Source organism: Scomber japonicus, chromosome 6, assembly GCF_027409825.1.
Source record: "Scomber japonicus isolate fScoJap1 chromosome 6, fScoJap1.pri, whole genome shotgun sequence".
NCBI classification, from domain to species: domain Eukaryota; kingdom Metazoa; phylum Chordata; class Actinopteri; order Scombriformes; family Scombridae; genus Scomber; species Scomber japonicus.
Window position 1 is genome coordinate 29739472 of NC_070583.1, and position 17823 is coordinate 29757294.

At 38.1% G+C, this 17823-nt stretch overlaps 1 protein-coding gene across 1 annotated transcript; it reads left to right on the forward strand.

The window, feature by feature from the left end:
* The first annotated feature begins 857 nt into the window (after positions 1-857).
* LOC128360235 (solute carrier organic anion transporter family member 1C1-like) lies at positions 858-16523 on the forward strand. The gene is made up of 13 exons (XM_053320625.1): positions 858-999; positions 3894-4026; positions 4699-4820; positions 4900-5046; positions 5866-5964; positions 8028-8270; positions 9008-9172; positions 9916-10111; positions 11220-11385; positions 12755-12927; positions 14990-15054; positions 15271-15388; positions 16286-16523. The coding sequence occupies exons 1-13, from the start codon at positions 858-860 to the stop codon at positions 16521-16523; spliced, it is 2007 nt and encodes a 668-aa protein (XP_053176600.1).
* Positions 16524-17823: the final 1300 nt, after the last annotated feature.

Genomic DNA, 17823 nt, shown 5'->3' on the forward strand with positions numbered 1-17823 from the left:
AATCAACAGGTTGGGAACCAATGATAGAGCCACAGAATCAGCAGATTACTACTTTCATTTGCTTAGTGCAATTTGAAATAAGTGGGCATTTGCTCATTTCGTTATGTAGGTTCAAGAGCGTCATCATAAAGATTCAGTAGACTTTATTAGGTTAGAAAGGATCAAAATAATTTGTAGGTTTGTAGCTAAAAAACTCAGAATATTGACTTAGAGTGTAACCTGCTTTTCTTGTGATGACATTTTCTGCTCAGTGTCAAAGGCTCAAAACCGTTTCACAGGTACTCAACTTTTATGTTAATAAGGAAACTGAATTTGTCTGGTGTTCTGGATATCTGCCATCAATAAAATTACACTTAGTCACTATGAGAAGGCCTCAGCTGGGCCCATCTGCTACATGTTCATTGCTCTTCAGTCTCATTTTAGCAGTAATTAAGACAATCAAAATATAAAAGTGATCCATGGAGAGTCCTTCTGTGTGTGAGTGTGTGTTTGTACAGTTTGTATTTACAGTCTTTTTTTCTTTACCTTATTTTGTTATACTTAACCTTTCCTATCAGTCATTTCATCCTCTCATAGATCTGGCTGTCATTACTCAAATGCTAACCCATCATTCTGTAATTGCTGTTTACATTTCTCCCTATTCAATCTAAACTTTGTGTTCATCTCTCTCCCTCCCACTTCCCACCCTTTCACTCATCTGATCCCTATTATTCTACACTGCTGGCACTTTTGTATTTTCTCATTTGTGGAGTACAGCTCTTGTGCATATTAATGTAAAAAAAAAAAAAAAAAAAAAAAAAACCCTGTCTTTGTTTCTTTCTATTTCCTTTTTTTCTCATCTCACTCTCTTCTCCCAGATGTTTCTGGTGGCTTTGTCCTTTGCCTACTTTGCAAAAGCTCTGTCGGGGAGCTACATGAAGAGCACAATAACTCAGCTGGAGAGGCGCTTTGACATCCCCAGTTACCTAATAGGTGTCATTGACGGGAGCTTCGAGATAGGTGAGTAGGCCTGCCAGTCACTGCTGTTATTTTGTTGTTCTGTTTGCAGTTTCTCTGTCATGGGCACCCCTCCCCTTCTCTCTCTTTCTGTCTTTGCGGCAGAAATATGAATGGGTCACAGAGGTATTCAAGCTGCAGATAAAGGATTCATCAGGCTTTCAAGAAGAGGACAGAGGAGTGTGTGCTTGTGTGTGTGTGTGTGTGTGAGTGTGTGTGTGTGTGTGTGTGCGCGGGTATGTGTGTGGTGAGTCACAGTGTTGAGCAGGGACATAACAGGCTGTGAGCTTTCTTGTTGCTGTGGACAGCCAGACCACAATTTGTAAGCTTTTGTCATGCATTAACATCTCTGTAGTATTAATTTAATCTCATCGTATTTGCCAGTTATATACATGGGAATCGGCTTGGCCTTTACCAGCTTTTATCTGACATGTGAATCAGCTCAAAGCTAGATGAAGCCTTCAGGCAAAACTAAACATATTTTGTTGTGTAAGTGCAACACACACAAACGTATGAGCTTTTGTGTAGAAATGTATAAAATATCACAGATACAGTTCGTATAGAAATTGATTGATAAATAACAAGAAATTATAGAATAGAAATGCCAAATATTAGTGATTTAGAAACAGTTTTTGTCCCAGGCCCGCTGGACACTGAATGATTTTTAGGAACCATATAAGAACCAATTTATGAAACAGCTTTTAAACACAGCGCGAGAGTCTTGTGGAATAATCTGTAAAACGACCAAAAAATCAGATCTGAACATTCATCTTTGCTTTGTTTGTTCTTGTTTTGGTCATGAATGGCATTAGTTATCTAAGCATGCTTTTATTTAAAAGCTGAGAAACACTTTGGAGAAATTGCCACTCTAACACAGAGCTACCACACACATAGACAGACACATTCCTTCCTACATACTGTATACATACTGCTAATTTAGCACTCACAGTTAATGTAACTATATGTCTGTGGGATGTGGGAGGCATCACATCTGGAGAAAAGACACATTCACAGTGAAAAGGACCAAGACTAAGATTCAAGTGACTGGATTCACACTTTGTTACACCATGTTATCATGTTTATATCAGAACCTAAAGTTGAGAAAGAATTGATGGCCTCCACCTGTCCATCATTTTCATGTATGACACAGATCATTACTTATAGATGCTCCACTAGTTGGTCCTATATGTAATACTGTAAGCTTTACCCTGTTTTAATGATATCATATAGGGTAAAAGTTTAATTATTGAACATGCATCTAGTTAGTAGATCTGGCTTGAATCTCTACTGTATTCATGCAACAAATACATATTTTAAGTAACCGGTGGTTAGATTGTTCCCTCCCTAGTTTCTAGGTCAGTTATGTAAAGCGAGTCCATTCAACTGAAGCGTCTCTTGTAGGTTATAAATCATACATAGCTTGCAGAATGAGAGGAGATCCAAAGAGACACGATTCAAACGAGATAAAAGTTGCAATCCACTATCAGGCTTTCTATTTCTGTTGTTTTGCTGTCAGGTAGGCAGTAACAGTTTGATAGTGAAGAATAATTAACATTATTATTCAATAAGTGTGCAGCCTGTTGATACTCTGATAGAGGTGAGGTTGTATATGCTGGCAAAAAAAAAGGTGAGGATGACATCTCCAGATCTCTTCCCTTCCATCCCTTCCATCTCTCCATCTCCTATGAAAGCTGTTTCTCTCATGTGGCCTAGGCAACAAGCTTTTTCTATAGGACCGTTGCCGCGGCAACATAGAGGCAGAGCAGGGCAGCATGAATGAAAAGAGGAAAGGGCAGTGCAAGAAACAAGAGAGGATAACAGCGCAGGGGGAGGACAAAAAGAGATAAGAAAATTACGAGAAGAGGGAAATAAAGAAAGAAGATAGAAGGGTGATTGTGAATTAGTTCAGATGATTGGCTCAAAGCTCAAATGCTTGCACACTAAATTATTCTTAGTATGTTCCATGCCTTAATTGCTGTATTTGATCATGATCACACATACTTGTAGAAGATGTTCTGTTATAAAGGATCAAAAATCTAATTCACTTCTCCTGAAGTACATCCAGTGTACTTGTGGCTTACTGTGTCCTGTCTGTAAAACACTGTAATTTGTAGAATACTATTAAATATAAGCACTTCTAAGAATTTCTTGTTACTGCTTAAAAAGGTTAACCCCCCCCCCCCCCCTCACATACACACATACACACAACACGAGGCAGCCAAAGAATTGTTGAAGGGTTTGACGTCATCTCATCAAATGAACCTTTTCAATAGAAAAAGGTCAGGCAACATGGCATAAGATTATCTTTCTAGGCCACTTTTTCTACCGTCTTTACAATGGATTCATTGGTTGTAGACAAAATGTGCTGACAATAGAGCAACGTGGAAGGTCCCACCTGTTATTGTTTCATTTTGATGCCATCTTACACATTCGCTGTTACAATAAATAACACATCTTTTGGAAGCATGAAGATAATGTGTCATTGTGTGAGAGAACAACCTCATCTGCAATTCAAATTGTGAACATACAGAACACAGTTTACAGAACATTAATGATTGAATATACTGTATAATGATATTTTACCTATGTGTCAATATAAATGCAGTAAATACCCATTATATACATACAGTACATAATTATTTCATCTAATGGTTTTGCAGATCTCTTTAACTTTACTATTATACATGTGTAGCTTGTGAAGTCAAAAGATATACGATATAATAGTATGAACATATGGGGCCAGCACACACAATCACATCTGATCTGATCTGATCAAAAAAGGAAACACAGTAAAAAAAAAAAAAAAAAAGGCATAATCTGCTCCTTCTCTAGCGGAGCAGTCTGCATGAAGTCCCTAATGCTTTTAATGCTTTTAATGCTTTTCTTCATTCTGCCAGGTAACCTGTTGGTGATCGCTTTCGTCAGTTACTTTGGTGCTAAGCTCCATAGGCCAAAGATCATTGCAGTAGGTTGTGTACTGATGTCCATTGGCACCTTCATTATTGCTCTGCCTCACTTCATCATTGGACGGTGAGTTAAAGGTCCTCATTGTTATTAGGCTTTTCACTTTAATGGAATATGGGAGTTTCCAACACATTAATAAAAGCTGCATCGGTTGATTGTTGTCTTTTTTCCCTTTTGTTTGTTTTTTGTTGTCCCCCCCCCCCCCCGCCTTTTTTTTTGTTAAACAGCCTAACAGGCTAAACAGCTTACACAGACATGTTGTAGTGAAGCTGTTTTCCCATCTCCCCATGTGCATCTAATTCCAAACAATAAATCAAATCATATGTACAGGAAGTAGACTCATCATTAAACTGTATCACCAACCAACAGAGGACTCATTGACACAACATGAACATCAAATTGAATACAATGCATGCCAATCAATGTTTTTCTATTTCTATTCTTCTAGAAGATTAGTACCAATACAATCAGTAAACTCACCCTATTTCCTTTTAGGGATGAGATACACATATGATATACTTACTTTACATAATATAACACTGTTCTTAGTTTAACCTATACAACGTCAAACAGCCCATGACTTGCAGTTTGCTGTTCCAGTGAGTTTTGGTCACTTTTCCCCTCACTTACATGTTACATATGAACATTTTGTAGTTTTTATGTGAGTAAAATTATGATTTCATCTCTGTTGCTTAGTGTTTTTTTTAAAATACACTTCTATTTGTGTTTTGTGTACAGGTATGAATTTGAAACATCCGTGCGATGGATAGTGAACTCAACCCTGAACCCCTCTCCGTGCCCGGTGGGCTTAGCAGCTGACCTCATCAAAGATGGTAAACTGGTTGAAGTGCCAGCTAAAGGTGTGTGTTGACACAGATTGACACAGATTCATATTAATGTAGACAAGTATGTTTGGTAACAACTCATCTCTTCCTCCAGGTTGCGAGGGAGATTCCAACCTGTCCATGTGGATCTACGTGCTCCTGGGAAATGTCCTGCGGGGGATTGGAGAGACACCTGTCCAGCCTCTTGGGATCTCTTATATAGATGATTTTGCCAGTGAGGAGAATGCTGCGCTATATGTTGGTAAGAAATACATCACTTAGATATAGAGATGTAACCTATGATGATATTAACGCTCTGTATTAACATTTCTTTAACCTTCCTGTCGTCCTCCTGGGTCAAATTGACCCCGTCTGTTTTGATTGTTCCTTCCTTCCGTCTGTCCTTTCTCGCTTCCTCCTTCTCTTTTTCTTTCCTTCCTCTCTCTTTCCTCCCTTCCTTCTTTCATTCCTCCATTTCCTTCCTTCCTTCCTTCCTTCCGTCTTTCCTCTGTCCTTCTTTCCTTCCCTCCTCCCTCCCTCCCTTCTACCTTCCTTCCTTCCCTCTTTCCTCCATCCTTCCTTTGCTTTCTCCCTTCCTTCTTTCCTTTTCTCCCTTCCTTCCTTCCTCCCCTCCTTCCTTTCTCCCTCCCTTCCTTCTTCCTTCCTTCTTCCCTCCTTTCCTTCTTTCTTCCTCCCATCCTTTCTTGATTCAAGGACAACAGGAGGGTTAAAAGAGGGGTTACCACTCTGTCAGATTGTTTCACACTCTAATTTTTGCTATGGTCAGACCAGTTACCTTTGTGTCCAGTAGATATTGCAGGTAAAGTCTCGACTTTAACAGTTATAACAACATGTAATGTAGTGTATATGATTCAATAGGTCTCTATGTTAACCAGGAAAGTATGCCTTTATCTTATCATTAGGAGTCCTCCCAAATGGTGCTAAAAGTTCCCTAGCAAAGAGTTTTCTCTCATCCCAAACATACTGAATGCTATAACTGAGTATCTCAGTTCTAAATTCAGAGTAGTCCTAATCTCTGTGTCTGTTGTACGTGTGTTTGAATTTGTTTATCTTATCTTAGGCTGTGTGCAGACCATTTCAGTGGTTGGCCCTGTGTTTGGCTACCTACTGGGCTCCCTTTGTGCCAAAATCTATGTGGACATTGGATTTGTGAAAATGGGTGAGTCAATACCTGACTACATTTCTAAGCATTCTAGGCCCAGATCAATATGTAAAATTGCAGAATATCGAGACACATTTGATCATCCATGACATCCATGACTCACAAAGTGCTATTGTGATGGGATTTGGAAAACAATTATTAGGACACATTTGTCTTGTGGCAAAGCTGCTTGCTGGAAATACTAAATAAATTGAAGGGGTAACACAAATATTAAGTGCATTGCTACGGAAGCGTATTGCATTCACTTGAATAAAAAAAAAAGTCTTCAGGTGCCTGCGCAAGGTCGACAAACTAATAGTAATACCATCTATATGACTTAAAGACAGGACGATCTCCCAGTGTCTTAAACCCAGATCAAAGTAAAACTTGATTAAACTAAACAAGCAGGTCATGGTCATCGAGCTCTCAATAGATAGTGAATGATTCCAATGTTTTGAATGCCCTCTAAACTCAGAAAAAAAATAGCCCGAAAACAGAAAAGAAAAAAATTACTCAGAAAATCAGAAAAAAATTACCCCGAAAAACCAAGCATGAAAATAAATTACTCTGGAAAACAGAAAAAAAATTACTCAGAAAAACAGACCAAAAAATAAATTACTCTGAAAAACCAGATTTTTCATTTTTTATTCAAGTGAATGCAATACGCTTCCATACATTGCAGTACATTATGTGTAAGTAGAATTCATATGGAGAAACGGTGTGGTTCCAACTCTTCTGCTCAGATTTAAACTTCATAATACGTCCATAATGTAATAATTCATGTTCATACAACTCTTCTCTGTTGGAGTAGTAAAGCAACCAGTGCTGTAACCATGAGCAACAGTGTGTTATAGCCCAAAAACTGAAATCTAAAAGTTCTTATACCTTAAAAATAAGAATTCTCTCAAGGACAGAAATATATAGTTCTTTCATAAAACTGAGGCACGATGTTATCAGATACCACAACAATTAGATTATACACAATTCATGCACATCTTAACGAGTCAGAACAGGTGTACAGGATTACCATCAATTAGCTAATGAATGAGGGCAGGCAAGGGAGAGCAAGAATAAAGCCCTGTGATACGTTACAATCAAATAGAGTGCTGCAGAGGGAGAAGGAGAACAAACAGAAGACAAAAGACAGATAATGGAAGGAATGACACTGAGAGAAACAGACAAAAAACAGAGGATGGAAATGAAAGTAGCTGGCAACAAAACAGTGAAAAGAGAAATTGGAGAGAAATCCAAAGTGAGGGTGAACTGACACAGATGTGCTTTCTCCTGCACTAAATCTCTGTTGGATAAAAAAAGAACTTCAATGTGTTTCCTTTTCCCAATATATATACAGTACTGTGCAAAAGTTTTAACCACAGTTCTTATTTATCAATCAGCTTTATTTAAGCTTCACTAAGCAGAAGAACTCTAAAGCAAAGCAATATTTAGTGTGGTATTTAGCAGGTAGGTTATTCCCAGCATTTTGGAGAAGTTACCACAGTACCTGTGTAGCTTTCTCTCTTCATGTAATCCCAGACTGACTGGATGATGTTGAGATCAGGGTACTGTGGGGGCTGTACTATCTGTTGCAGGATTCTTTGCTCTTCTATTCACTGAAAATAGTTTGCTGAAAGAAAGTAGTTATGGCTCTGGCTGTATTTTTGGGATAATTGTCATGCTGCAGATGCTTCCTTGATGACAAACATATAAAGTACACCTACACCCTGCTTTATTTATATATGAGTGATTGACAAATCTATAAATAATGATTGAAAATAAGGCTGAGGTGAAACAGATGAGCATTATTTTATTTGGTTAGAGAGAGAGAGAGAGAGAGAGAGAGAGAGAGAGAGAGAGAGAGAGAGAGAGAGAGAGAGAGAGAGAGAGAGAGAGAGAGAGAGAGAGAGAGAGAGAGAGAGAGAGAGAGAGGGAGACCTGTTGGACTGTCCATCTAATTATAAAGCTGTCCCACTAAACCATATAAGATCTGTGTTAAACCAGAGGCCAATTATATGTGCACCCTTTTTTATTTTCACTTACATGAATACTGGTTAACTTTTACCCTCTATACCCCCACAACACAGAAACCATCACAATCACTCCATCAGATGCCCGCTGGGTTGGGGCCTGGTGGCTGGGCTACCTCATAGCTGGGGTCATCACCCTGCTTTCTGCAATCCCATTCTGGTTTCTGCCCCGCTCCCTGCCCATGTCAGGGTCCCGAGGCCCAGAAAAGCCAGAGCAGACAAGTTTCATTAAAGACTCTCCTTTCGGGAAGCACAAGTACCCAGCGGATGAACATGCTAGTTTCCTAGAAATGGCCAAAGGTAAGGATGGATGTAGAGGTTCGGATATATGACTTTCAGACTATACTATCTGGAAATCCAGTCTGTAACTACTGCTTAGTGTTTCTCTAAAGTGCTAATCCATTATAACAATAACACATTAGAATCATAAAGCCAGTGAAGTGACTCAGTTATATCCGTTAATCAATGACAGTTACTTAAGTTGGATAACATAAGTAACAATAGCCACTCCATTTTTTCTCTATTATATTAAATATTAATGAATAAGTAAGCAACAATCAAAGTTAAAGTTTGGAAAAACATCCTTAATTATTATTTATTAAGAGTTTAACCATCAAAAACACATCAGGACTTTTGGATGTGTTTTAATCACATCTTGATTCAAATGTTGCTCAACCGAATTGATGACTCCACATGAGCTCCGCCCACTTCAAAACTACTCTGACGAAAGCAGGAAGTTTGACTGAAAATGTGTTCATGATTATTACTATATCACTATATACATCACTATAGAAAATACACGTTCTGAGCCTTTAAAGCCACTATGTACTCTAGCTGGGTGAATGTCTTTTTTCAAATTCTACACATAGTAGTTAATTTTGTTAAATGTCAGAAAGGGAAATGTCACATCATGACAGTAATTAGAGATTACGTTACAGTCAGCTATCACTCTTATATTGATACACTGTTTTGATATTTAATATTTCTGGATGTGTGACAGATGTGTCTTTTTATTTTGATTTCTTTTCTCTTCGTAGACTTTATTCCAACCCTGCGAACTCTGTTGGGGCACCCTGTATATTTGATCTACCTGTGTGTGACAATCATCCAGTTGAACTCTCTTATTGGCATGGTCACGTACAAGCCAAAGTACATCGAACAGCATTTCAGGCAGTCTGCATCAAAGGCCAACTTCCTTATGGGTATGGTACATTTGCTATGAGTATTTCACTGTGTCACATGAATTATTTGTCTATTACAACTGGGAAAATCTGCACATGACAGACCCAGGAAAGGGTTTTGTGCTGTTACGATAACCCATTTAATATGCTTATTATTCCAAAATAATGGTTGCTTTTGATCTGAGTTAAAAAAAAATAAAAATCATCTATAATGTGTCCACTGGTCAGCATTTTGTTTCCAGTTAATTTATCGTATTTTACATTTACTGAATGATGCAGAGAAAGTCTTTTGGAACAAGGATTTTGTTAAAGAAAGGAGAACTGGATTGGTTATGCTCTACTTCAGCTGATTAACGGTCACAGCTGCAGAGAGCGGGGCTTTGTGGATATTAAGAGTGCTTTGCATATTAAATGAAATTTCTAATGAAGTTGATAACATAAGATGAAAGTATCTACGTACATGTGGTCTCATCAAGGGAGAAGTCTGCCTTGACCAGACTGGCTGCATATGAAAGAGAATGTATTAGTGACCAGAGCTAATGACATGGGTATAGATAAAAGAGTATGTCTTCACATTGATGTTTAATGAAATTTCTTCCTCTGAAAGAGTCTCACAAGTTAACTTGCATGTGGTATTAAGCCAAGCTATAATACAATATTCATTCATATTGTACGTCTTTCTTGAAATCTAAATTTAGCCTTTAATGCAACATGTCATTTCATATAATAGTGATCCAGTGTTTTGCTGTTTACATTCATCTCAGGTGTGATCAATATCCCGGCTGTAGCACTGGGGATGTTTTCTGGTGGTCTGCTGATGAAAAGACTGAAGCTGAACATCATGGGAGCAGCCAAGTTTGCCTTTGGCACATCCCTGATTGGTTATATCCTGTCGCTGTTCTTCTTTGCCATGAGCTGTGAGAATGCCATGGTAGCCGGGGTGACGCTTTCTTACAACAGGTGAGTCACAAATAATCACACAGTATGTCTGGGTTACTGTTCAAATACCTATATAAGCTCCTTTTTAAATGAAGACGTCGGTTAGGATTGTTTTATCCCAAATTAAAAACATAATATTATAGCTGTACCATGGTAAGTATATTGATCATCATTCATGATTAATGTGACAGTTTAGTTCAACTAAGAGTGAAAATCTGGACTGGTATCTAGGCAGAATTGGCACCAAATTGATCATCATTTTGTTTCCATGGGGGTGCATACATAAAAGAACAGCATGACAACTGCCAAGAAAACAAGCAGGAACATGCAGAGCACTGTTTTACACAGTAGGCCACCAGTAGATGATCACATGCACCAAGCACAATCACCCAGCCAGGAACAACATCATACCACCATCCCCTGTGTGTGTCCAAAGCACAGCTGTGTCTTAAAACTGAGGTTTAACATCAGACCTAGCTGAAGTGACACTGCTGACAAATCAGTTAGAGCTGCCAAAAGTGTGCTAATTAACCTACAGTGAATATGCTGGAGCTGGCACACACTACTGAACCACAACACTGCTGGTGGTAAATAACATTTTCCAATGCTTACTATGTCTGTTTTTACTTTTATAAATGAGTGAGCAGCTATCAGCTCACTGTTCATAGCAGCCAATTAGAGGCAGGCAGAACCCTCCATCCCTCCATCCCTCCATCCCTCCTCACCCCCACCCCTCCACTAACCACAGAAAATGCTAAATAATAATTATAATATTGAGTAATTCTACATCATTTATTGGGATTGATGAGATGTAGCATTTAGGAGACAACACTATGCTAATCTACAATTAAGATTTGCATTAATTTCTTTATTCATTCTGTCACTACAACACTGCACTGTTTGACTCTGAGGTGAAATGACAGCCAAAACTACTGTGTGTAAAAGTCCGCTTTCCTTTTGTTTCCTTCCAAATGTGTGTAACAGTGTCTGATGGTAATATAATGTGTGCTGTGGTTTACAATAGTATTTTGGTCTTTGGTCTATAAAAGTATTTTTAACTAATTGTTTTCCTGTCACAACCCAATATTTATCTTTCATCCGTGCTTCTTCTTGCTCTGCTTCCTTCCAGTGTGGAAGGGATATCTTATGAGAAACACCAAGTGTTCCCCGCCTGCAACTCCAACTGCTCATGTTCTGCAAGTGACTGGGACCCGGTCTGTGGAGAGAATGGCATCACGTATGTTTCTCCTTGCCTTGCTGGCTGCAGCGGTTCTGCTGGCTCAGGGAAAAACACAGTAAGTAGGCAAAGTACTCAAATTATTAAAAAGGAAAAAAAAGTTGAAAAGTAATTTACAATGGTAAACACCTTAACCTTTGTGTCGTCCTCCCGGGTCAAATTAAGTTGAGTAGGCAACGTACTCAAACTATTAAAAGAGTGGCGTACTCTATCTCCCATTAACCATGCAATCTTCATTCTTGTTTATTTATTATATTAATGCACTTTGAAGTCACGTTCATATTTATTTATTTATTTTTTCTTTTTCTTTATTTATTTATATTTTCTTCTTCTTTCTTCTTTATCTCTGCACTAAATGTCACCTGATTTGTATTTTTGGATGTACTGTTGTGTGTTATATGTGCCTTGTGAGGTGACCTTGAGTGCTTTGAAAGGCGCCTTTAAATAAAATGCATTATTATTATTATTATTAAAAAGGAAAAAAAGTTGAAAATAATTTACAATGGTAAACACCTTAACCTTCGTGTCGTCCTCCCGGGTCAAATTGACCCTGTCTGTTTTGACTGTTGCTTCTTTCCTGCCTTCCTTCCTTCCTTCTGTCCTTCCTTCATTCTGTCTTTCCTTCCTTCCTTCCTTTCCTCCCTCCCTCCTTCTCTCTTTCGTCCCTTCCTTCTTTCCTTCTTTCCTTCCTTCATCCCCCTTTCTTCTTTCCTTTCTTTCTTCCTTCCTTCCTTCCTTCCTTCCTTCCTTCCTTCCTTCCCTCTTTCCTTTACTTCCTTGTCCTTTCCTTCCTCCCTCCCTCCTTTCCTTCTTTATTCCTCCCTTCTTCCTCCCTCCCTTACTTTCATCCTTCCTCCCTCCGTTCCTTCCTTCTTCCTCCCTCCTTACCTTCCTTAACTCGAGGACAACAGGAGGGTTAATAGTGTGCAGGCTGCAGTTATTTTAATAAGTTTATATCAGCCTGCACAGCTCGGATACATCCCTACAGCTGAATTTTATCCTTAAGGAGTGTATCTTTGAGATTTTTTTGAAGATGTATCACACTGCTGTTTATGCTTGTGCTTTTAATTATTCCCCAATGTGATATTTCCAGTCAAAATTAACAATCTGTCATCTCTGGAATCTCATTAGCATGAACAATAAAGGCTTTGACTCAGGAAAGTATTGCTACTATACACTTTAAAAAAAAATGTTTTTGAACCTGAATAGATAAGGTAATGGTGCAGATATAGTAGAGAGATAGTATAGTATAGAGGAAATCAAAGCTGATGATTCCTTTACTTAAAATTCTGTTTATGCTACGAATGGTATGGTTGGTTTTTTTTTCCTCTCCTAAAAGAGGTAAACAATCTTAAGGATATGTGGATCTGTGTGTCTGTGTCCTGCTATCCGTGGTTACATTTGTGAGGTAATGCATGTCTCTCCAGGTCTTCTCTAACTGTAGCTGTGTCGGTGTGGCCGGTAACTTTACGGCCAGTACAGGTCAATGTCCTAACAAGGACGACTGTGACAGGATGTTCCCGTACTTCCTGGGTCTCTCTGTCATCACTTCTTTTATCATCTCCCTCGGAGGAACACCAGGCTACATGCTTCTCATCAGGTCAGATATAAGCCAAAAAAAATATCATGAATCAATCTATCTATCTATCTATCTATCTATCTATCTATCTATCTATCTATCTATCTATCTATCTATCTATCTATCTATCTATCTATCTATCTATCTAGGGAGATTAAATTGTCATAGCAGGCTTACTTACTGTTGTTTGCGGTATGAGTTTGTGTCTATGTGTCACACATAAACAGTGGCTCTGTCTTACAAACAGTTTAAAATGTCTGTTTCCTATCATATGATTTTACTTAAATCCATGAGGACCAATTTGTGACCTATTGCTCACAAATGAGGTCAGAGAGACTGCTAAGTTACAAAGTGGAAAAAGCTACCTTTGTCTTGCTGACTTACTGATATTTCCTAACAGTAATTGACCACTATGATAAGCTGCCGAGTGCGCCACTAATCTTAGCTGCAATAATAGGCATCAGTTCAACAAAGCACAGCCTGTTGAGTTAAACTAACACCCACAGTTCATCAGGGTTAGCAGCAGGTATTCTACATATATCCTGTGCAAAACTAGATGAGGACTTTCAGAGTCATAAATCATGACGCTGAGGCAGCTGCAGAATGCTACAGTGCTACATTTCTTCAAAATGTAATCAGTGATGGTACATTGTGAAACAACAAGAAATTATGGTCTGGGTGGACAACACTGAACAGATCCTTCATTAATATACTATAATTACTGGCCCCTTTGATACAGAAGGAAATGGGTCATTGCAATCAGTTCTTTTCTCACACATTTGTATGCAGTACATATGTTGTGTTGTATGCATTAGTGAGTGCTAAAGCTAGAAAACTGAGAAATTGATAATCACCAAATATATGATGGAGGGTAATTGTGACTATCTGGCCAGAGACTGGCTGTTCTTTGTCATGTGGTTCTAATTAAATAATTTAATATTGTTACTATTCAGTTACATTGATTTCTTTACAGGACATTTGTACAAATGGAGCAGTAATATGAGTACAAAAGGTCTATCTATTATTCATAGTTTGAAGCAGCAAATTACCTGAATTAGCAAATGAGAGATTTAACCTCGCTGGCTGAAGCTGCAAATGCATTTAAAGTGTTTTTCTGAAGGTTGCATAAGTAGAGAACATGCATACTGGAGTTATTAATTGCAAATGCTGCACAACATTGTCATGTACACAGGCTTTGTGTTTTAGAAAATAGTTGCAAAAACAGTCATAATATATATTTGTTAAGAAATAAAACAACTTTAGGATTTTACAATGGTTAATGCATTAAAATGTATACACAGATTCCCTAAATCATTTATTATGAACTCACTTTAGATTATTCTGCACCACAGTGCCTTCTGGTGGTTGACACTCCACATAACAGTCAACCAAGAGATTCAAGTTAGCAATCTGTATTATTTTTGTCCTTCCTATATATATATATATATATTTCAAATAAATAGGCTTTATTGAGAGAGCATTAAAGAAAGTGCTCCACATGTGCTCCACGTGACACACACACACACATACACACACACACAGTCACTTACCCATAACACAAACACACATAGATCTCCTAAAGCCATGTCAGCTGATCCAGTTGGAATGCACCAGCCTCATGAAATTAGTTTACATGCACTGAGTTTCTGTGTCTTTATTGTGCTCTCCCTTGTAAAGTCTTTATGGTCTTTTTTTAGACTCAATCGATTTTCAGAGATTAATGTAAAGTCTGAATAGACCAGAAAGAGGCCATAGGGTATATAAAGCTCTAGTATATGCCTTAAGAACCCTTCATAAAATGTCTTGTTATGCTGTTTTTTTACATTTATCATTTTCCACATAAAACACTCTCAAAGTTCCCTTTTTTACGTCCTGGAATTTACATAGTTTACATACAGTATATACATTAGTTTGTCTGTATTTCACATCACTGAGGTTTCTTAAGACCCACTTTTTACTTAGAAAGGAACTTGAGTTACCGGACCTTGAATGTGTCCTGTTTGTTGCTGTACACATCACTGACATTCTCTAAGCAGTTTCTGTTGAATATCATAAAAATGATCTCTGAATGTTCCTCCTGCAGGTGCATTAAACCACAGCTGAAATCTTTGGCCTTGGGTTTCCATGCTCTAGCAACACGTACACTTGGTTAGTATTCTTCTAAAGCCAGCTTTCATGGGATGTCTTTGTTATGTTTCTTCCAAATTTCCAAGCCTCTGTAACTTGGAACTTCCAGATAAACTCCAAAGTGCTTGTGTTTGCCAATATTTCAGTGGTTGATTCCTGCTACTTAGTAGTAGGACTGTGTGTTTCAGCTCTGATGTGATGTGATGTGATTTAGGAAATATGTTTGTGATTCTACAGCAGGGATCCCAGCACCCATCTACTTTGGAGCAATCATTGACACCACATGTCTAAAATGGGGCCAGAAGAGGTGTGGAGGCATAGGAGCCTGCAGAATCTACAACACCACTGCATACAGGTAGAGCTCAGTAACCAGTATTCATACAGGTAGAGCTCAGTAACCAGTATTCATACAGGTAGAGCTCAGTAACCAGTATTCATACAGGTAGAGCTCAGTAACCAGTATTCATACAGGTAGAGCTCAGTAACCAGTATTCATACAGGTAGAGCTCAGTAACCAGTATTCATACAGGTAGAGCTCAGTAACCAGTATTCATACAGGTAGAGCTCAGTAACCAGTTTTCATACAGGTAGAGCTCAGTAACCAGTATTCACATTTGTTGATGCAGTTTGTTTGTGTGTGCAAGATGTCTCTTTTTTAAACCAGTGTGCAATTTAGACACTGAGATGCTTCTTTTGGAGCTTTGTTAAGTGTCTCATGTTGCTTTGAAAGATTTTGAGATCTCTTTCATCTATTGGGACTTAACTGTGTCTACTTCGTTAGAGCTTCATATAGCATACGACTACTTTTTGCCGTCCATGTTGCTGTACCAAATTGTGCATGCATCTTTTAAATTTGTGTTACATTGTCAGGATTTTTTTTGGCTAGATTTTGTAGTTTTATTTGGATATTTAACCTTCTAGGTCATGTTTTGACTGATAAATAAACCAATAAATAGAGAAATTAATAAATTTAATTTTGTAAGTATTGCTAAAATACGATAAGAGTATGCTGGCAAAGCAACCTATCATTATCTTCTGCTAGTTCTCATGATTCAGTAACTTGTTTAGTGATCTTCTAATTGCAGAAGTCATTGCAGCATTACTCTTCAGTTTGTCTATGAGTTTTTTTGTCTTGTAAGATAAGATATTCCTTTATAAGTCCCACAATGTGCAAATTTTTGGTGTTTGGTGTTGAACCATCAGGGTTTTCTTTATCAAATCTGTTAATATTTCTTTCATCCTTGCTTCTCAGGATAGCATACCTGGGTTTGACTCTGAGCCTGCGGACTATCTCGTTTGTTATTTGCATCCCGGGATTCATTTTGCTCAGCAGACAGCTGAAGGAGGAGGAAAGAAACGCCATCCATGGAGCCCTGGCAAATGGAGGAACAGAGCTGGAGGCACTCAGGAAGGAAGAGTTTGTGATCTCTAATTCTGAGCAGTCACAACGAACAGCAGACAACAGCACAGACAGGGAGACGCGGCTGTGACAGGTCCAGCAGAACTGACAGTGCTGAAGTACTGCCCCCATGTCTCCGTCAAACACACACCATAGATGAACAAATGCAAGCACACATACACACACAAACACACACACACAAACACAAACACAAACACACAAACACACACAAACACACACACACACACACACACACAAATGAGATTTGCAGGGAATCACATATTATATCTGATCATCTCATATAAAGCATAAATTCTATATTTGTACTACTGGACCTTTGAAGGCTTTGTGAAATTGACAGAAATTTGATATAACTGAAATATTTCTCTTGAATGTACATGCTGTTAATTTTTCCTTCTAAAGAAAAAGTATGACACTATTTTTAGTTTTCATGGTGGCACCAGAGGTTGTGATGGAAAATGTGACTTGCAAAAATAGTGTAATTCTTAACACCAGCACCTATAAAGCTGCCTCTTTTAGGGTTTTTCCTTCAGATGAAGATTTTCTTCCTGACATCACTGCTCTGTTCTTGAATAGAAGAAGAGAAGTGGCCTTACAAACATGAAACTAAATTTTAACAAGTCAAACAGGAGGAGGAAAATTAGACCTTCAGACAGACGGGAACTGATTTTTTTTATTTTATTTTATTTTTTTTGCAATTTTACATAGAAAAAAATAAGCATGTTCTTGTGGAAATATGTGTTTGAATAACTTTTTAGATGGCTCTGCAGTGGTCGACAGGTTTGACATATGTGCCTCATTCATTCAACAATTACCTTTAAATCATTTCTAACTGATAGAGTAATTTTGAACAGATGCATATCAAACTATTTCATTTTACATTTTTACATTTCAGACTGAATGTAAAGTCTTTACACACATATAGAAAAAATGTTTTATTTTGACTAACTTAAACTTTTGTCTGTAAGTCCACACTTAGGTCTGATTGTATTTTGTGTTGTGCTCTTTCAGGATGTAAATGCCATCCTTTGTTATTCACACAAAAAAAAAAAAAAAAAAGGAAATGGTATTTTAGTGTGATCTGCTAACCTGTTTGTTGAGTGGAGGCTGCTCTAATTTCAATATTGATGTCTACTAAAATATACTAAAAACTAGCATCAACCCTATTGAACTCATATCTTGATCTAGTGGTCCGTACACTAGACTTTGTTATGACACTGAAGATGAAGATTAAACTGAATTTGTGCATCTAATACCCCTTTTCCACCGAGCAGGAGCCAGTGCTGGTTCGGAGCTAGTGCTAGAGCCAGTGCTCAGTTGGTGCTAATCCAAGCACCTCTTACGAACCTGTTGCTTTTCCACCGGCAAGG